The 6,000-nt window shown below is 38.6% G+C and overlaps 1 protein-coding gene across 2 annotated transcripts in view; it reads right to left on the bottom strand.

Moving 5' to 3' along the window:
* Nucleotides 1-1,735: 1,735 nt before the first annotated feature.
* The window catches only part of PMM2 (phosphomannomutase 2), a 265,695-nt gene continuing 261,430 nt past the window's right edge, over nucleotides 1,736-6,000 (bottom strand). For both annotated transcript variants that reach the window (XM_044089603.1, XM_044089602.1), the window contains exon 8: nucleotides 1,736-3,048. In XM_044089603.1, the coding sequence (XP_043945538.1) occupies nucleotides 2,944-3,048 (105 nt within the window). In that variant the 3' untranslated portion in view covers nucleotides 1,736-2,943. The remainder of the gene's footprint in view (nucleotides 3,049-6,000) is intronic.

The raw sequence follows: 6,000 nt of genomic DNA, 5'->3' as shown, positions 1-6,000 counted from the left end.
ATTAGCTCTATTACATACCTGAGAAGTATTAATTTTCAACACCTGAAGATATAAAAAGTTTAAGGGGTACAAAATATAACAGCAATCATTGAAATAATGCTGCATCAGCTTTTTAAATATACAAAAGCTAATGGGATCCAGTATTCTTAAGTCTAGGGATCATTTTACACCATGTTTGTACCATGGTACATGACACAGATATTGCTGAACCATATCTCTCTCAGGTCGGTTAATCATTTCTGACTGCAAGTTGTGGGTGCAAAAAAGTTTTAAAGAAGCTCTAAACTCATAATCAAAATGCAAACTTTAACATCAGTGACATCAGAATAGGGAAAGTGTGAAGTATGTCCATAGTTAACTGATAAAACAGTGCCAGCAAGGAGGAAAGCAATAAAGCATATTCCAGGACCACACATGGGCTTCTCTCACAGTATGGATACTCTAGTGGAGAATGAAAGGTGTGGTTACCAAGGCTGTGCATACCTCTTCACAGTCTTGCAGCACAGATGCTTAGCAGTCACGTGCAAGAGAAAGTGCTATTATATGTGCAACATTACTGCATGCTCAGCCCTTCTGAAAGAGGGCCGTTTTCACCTCCCAATCCCAGTTTGTCACAGTCTCTTTATGTTAAAGAAAATTCCTTCCCCAGCCCTAGTATGATGTCCATCTGCCTTGGATTCAAGTCTCAGAAGAAGAAACCTTCCCTGCAGTAGGAAGACCCACCTGCCAAGTAAGATACATCAGGATCCTGATGTCCAAAATAGAACAAACAAGCCAATCAGAAGGAGGTGTACAAAACAAAAATCAGCAGCACATGTAAGGGCCAAAAAGCAGAAAAAAATGCACAAGTTTAAACTTAAATGTTTTTATGACTCAAAGCAGAATCAGCTGTCACTGGTGTCTCTCCTCTGTTGTCAATGCTGGGAGTCAGATTTGCCCCCCTTCTTGCCTGAAAAGAGATTGAGATGTTCCAGTAGAGTGTCAAACTTGTGGCCATAAGGACTTTTTATTTATATGCCCTACCCATTTTCCTGCCCCAGTGCCAAATGTGCAATGCTGTAAGGCAGTTATGAGAAAGAATACCTGTCAGTATGTGCACCAAGTATTTGTAAGCATGGAATAAAATTTCCAGTATCACCATCAGGGCTGCCATTCCTGCTTATGACCCCTTCTCTTCTCCCAGGACAGGTGAACTGGTAAAATACTGATGCCCACCCTAGCCCCCAGTTTGGCTCCTCAAATGCTAGGATCACTAGCTGAATGCAGGCCACCTGAGTCCAAATAAGTTTATTTGTGAAACAAAGTGCAAATGAGGAAAAAAGTACATTTAGACATAATGCAGAGAAAAAACATTTCAAACCTGTTTGCTTAGGGCCACCCAGAAGGGAAGCAGTAATGCATATTCCAACATTTATTACTGTTCTCCCCTGTGGAAGAATCCTTACTTCTTCTAGAGTAGAAACACCAAGCTGAAGACAGTAGTGGAGTTAGGGCACTAAACTAAGGAAAGTTATAGCATTAAGTTTCAGTGCAACAGCTGCATTGCATCTATAATCTCTTCTCTCTAGAAGATAAATTAAAAAGGAAAAGGTTTATCCACCCTGCTGAAAACAGACACCAGTAAAGCAGGCATGACTGAGCCCAAAGCAGTGCTGGCCTTATATGAAATGGTAAACCTATGCTATCTGCGTGCTAGTCCCCCCCCCCCCGCCACATCACACTCTTCTGCCCCCCACCCCCCAGTCAGGAACTCCATGTTTTTACACTCCATAAGGTGGGTATTCCTCCTCTTGCCTATCAAGAGTACTTTCGTTACTTGAAACCTTAGTCCACCCACCATGTGCTTTGTGTTTACAGACTGAATTAGAACATTGAACTACTACTTGTATATATAAGAGAGGCAGTTTTTCCAGTACACTTGTCACTTTGCTTACAAAATTAAGCCCAGAGCAACAGCCAGTGTAGATGTGACAAAACTGATCAGAACAGACAATTGGATCTGGAAAAAGAACCTAAGGGGTAGGGAGACGAAATGCAGTATAAAGCACGTTCTGAGAAACTATTATACTCATTTACTCTTGTGACATGCTGCTAGTTCAACTTTTGCTCTGATTTCCCAGGATTCTTACCCAGCATTCATTATGACTAGCATAATGACAGAATGTTAAAGAGCAGATCATAGGTGGGAGAAGGAAGGCAGTATATGTACCTGTACTCACATTCATACTCACTGAGCCTGTTACTGCATGTTGTTTCCAGTCATAACATTGTCCCGCTGCATAGCATTCATACACACCATCCACCTCACAGTGTAGTAGACAATTTAAGAACATAAAAAATAAAACAAGTCCCTCTCCATACTACACAATAATTGTGCAGTGGCACTTTGTAGGTGTCTACCTAGGTCACCCATATTTAAGGTTAGTCCTGGCACAAAGTCCACCAACTAAATAAAATAAAGTGTTACTAAAACATCTACCTTCATTCCTGATTAGGAAGTGAAGTAGCAAAACCTGTACCTTGGAAGGAGTAAAGAAACAGCAAACGCCAAACATTTAAATAGCCCACAGGTTAAGTTAAGGCAATAACTGTAAATACACCTACAACAAAAAAAAAAAATACTTCAGAAACCCCTTATAACCCTTCATTTGTTTATGTCTTTTTCTTTATGTGCAAACAGTGAGCATTACTGGGCTGCACATTTTCACACAGAGGTACAGCTCTTCATGCACTGAGCAATGATAATAAATATCTGTAGACAATCTAGTATGAATCTCAGGAGAGTTCTGTATCCCTAAAGGGATTCACTCTTGGACAGTGCTTTTCACATGGATAAAAACAATCCCCAATACAACAAATGTTTGTTTTTGCAGAAATACTTAGGTGGACACAGATGTCTATCATTCCAATCTCTGAGATGAATTCTGAAGAGATAAAAACTCTTTAGTGCAGGAACAGCTTTTCACAGAGTTGCATGGTCTCTTCTGGGGATGTCACTGAATGACCTATTGTTCGCGAGTCTGTAAAAATTTCATAATCATTTCCACCCTGCAAAAGAAAATCACACAGTGCATTAAAACATAGCAGCCTACATCCTGGAAATTGGAGCAATTAGTCACACATAAATGATCCTGTTTCCTTCTCAAAATGAAACACTAGCCAGAAGCCATGTACTACAGTAAAACAGAGTAAAGACTGTAATGGATAAAAGTTACTAAATACAAATAAAATTACATTTTGAAAATAAACACTTTAAAATGGAATTCAAAGCTCTAACTATTTCTCAAATTGCTTTCAGAATAAAAAGGTTGAATTACAGTTTATTTTTTGTTATTTGTTTACCAGCTAAGTGGGCTGGTCTAATAACCCTTTTCAGCCATGCCAGTAAAGACCATCAATATATACAATTAAGACATTAAAATTCATAAATACAAACTCTCCATGCAATAACTTGAGAACGACTAAAGCAATGGTTGAAACAATTGATATACAATTGGTATGAAACAGACAATTGTTATAATCAACTGGTATATACAGGCATACAAAGCAATACTGAAACTGTGAACATAGGTGATGATGGCAGGCATAGTTAACAGCTCTTGACACAGCTCTGCCATAAAATGCAAGTTCCGACTTTTATATACCTGCCTCAGACATTACTTCAGACCAAACAGTAGCTACAGTTTTGCTGACAAATGCTTCAGGGTCACATATGATTCACTACTCATTTATTTATAAACCAAATTCTTTTCCCAAAACCTGGACTATATTTATAGGACTACAGTCAATTACTAACAAAAAGAACTCACCAAGGACACCAGAGTAATTTCCTTTCTTTCTGTTTTACATTTTTATTTTAATCTCCCACCAGTCATGTAGCCCCGAATATACTTCTGAACAAGCTTAACGGGAAAAAAATGACAGGATTAGTATCTTACTCGGGATATATCTCCCTATTAAGTGCAGTTTGTGTGTATACACACACAAACACACAAAGGTATAGCTACTAGGATGTGGTCTGGGAGACACCACAGTTTTACTTTCTTCACTCTTCTGACAAGATTTCTTGGAAACTTAACAGATTTGCTGACTGCAACTAATGACAAATGTAGTCAATGCATATAAAGTGTCTGTGAATATTCAGGTTATGTACAATCCCCAGCCCCCCACCCCCATCCACCCACACACACACTTTGGGCACCTGGTATTTGAATATCTTGCAGGACAACATGTCAGGACTTGTGTCACTGTGCTGAAAAAGAGGATGCCAACCAATGTTATAGACCATAAGTAATAGATGATCAAGAATGGGACCCCAAGAAACCTCACAGAGCAGAGGGTTAGCTTGGAGACAAATTGTATGACCTAAGACAAAGCAGTCAAGCATTGTACGAAAAACAAACAAGTGGGAAAGCAGGAACTCCAGTGACCCATGGTATCAGATGTTTCAAGATTAAGGACGAGCAAGAATGAACAGAAATGCAACATCTTATTACAAGAAAGCCATTTACATCCCTAATGAAAACCATCACATTGCTGCGCTCTTTTCTGAAGCTTGACTGAAAAGCATGAAGGATGTCGTGAGAGATTAAACACAATATAAGTTGCACAGGATCACCTTCTCATTCAGCTTGTCTAGGTGTTTCATTGTGCACGAGCTCTGCTGTCCAGCCTGAGTTATTAGGTTATAGATGGAATGGTAATTCCCCAAATTATTAAGATCAAAAGATAGTTTCTTAAGAACAAAACAGATGCTGCTAAGATCTTTTAAATTTAGATGGAAAACATTCAAGTTTTTACAGAAGACTTGACAATACAGCCTGTAGACAGATGAATATATACTCAAAATCATGTCCATGATCTCCTAGTGTGACTACTACCAAGAAAAATTGAGGGACTCGTATAGTGATCCCTCAACATACTCAATGGAGATAAATGTGGAGACCTTCCTGCCTGATGAGATCAACATTATTCACAAACAGTTAAATGGGAACCTTATATGTAAAGGCTGAAAATGCCTTTGGCCTGATAAGACAGGCTGGACAGCAGAATTTGTGCACTATTCAGAAAAGCTGGGTTGGCCATACTGATGCAGAATAAATAACTCTGGATAACAAAATTGCCTTCTTATGGCAGATTTGTGCATGATACAGTGGTTGTAAAAACTAAAGTTTGTTCTTAAAAAGGCTGGCATACTTCAAATGACAATTCAGCCTGTGCCATTCCCTCCTAAAAGAGTGCATCTTATGGTCAAACCATGTGTCACAGATCCCCAGAATTAAACAAGGCACATAGGAATATGGGTTAAATAACTTAGATCAAATAATCAGCTGACTATATACAGCCATTATTACTTTTGGATTACCAGCACAGCTATCTGTAAAGAGCCAGTCAATTTTAGGCACTAGGCCTTCCTCACACATACTCAAGTTCATATGTCTGACCAAAACAAGATCAAAAGCCCTAAGGACTGGGAATTTTCACAGTTTTTCAAAGAGAAATAACTGAATAAAAATGGTACCAAAGACATGACTGGCTCAGTATAAAACTCAGGTTTAACATAAAAAATAAATATAACAGGGTAAGCGCTTTCACACAATAATGTTTCTTCAGACAACTCATTACAAAAGTGTAGCAGTTTAAATAATGCATCAATCTCATCTCATAATGCAATTAACCAATAGAGAACATTCAAAATAAAACAATTAAAGGCAGTTGTTCATTTAGAGAGGCCTCTAGCTTTCAAAGCTGGTTTTATAGAGGGCCTCTCATTAATACCCGGAAATCTATCTGCCTGCATGTTAATAATCCAAGTTAACTCACGCCCCCCTGTAAAGTTCTCTCATTCTTTCAAGTAAAGACCTGTTGGTCTTTCCTATATAAAAACAATCACAGGCTCGACATTTAGCGAGATATATCAAATTCCTGCTACAACTATCCGCTGCAACCTTAAAGTAATACCTCTTAGTTGTAGTAGGATGAACAAATTCAACTAGAAGA

Source organism: Protopterus annectens, chromosome 12.part0 (genome assembly GCF_019279795.1).
Source record: "Protopterus annectens isolate FY-2018-M chromosome 12.part0, PAN1.0, whole genome shotgun sequence".
In the NCBI taxonomy this organism is placed as follows: domain Eukaryota; kingdom Metazoa; phylum Chordata; order Ceratodontiformes; family Protopteridae; genus Protopterus; species Protopterus annectens.
Note: the sequence above shows the minus strand (reverse complement) of the source record. Positions and strands in the feature narration are given on the sequence as shown.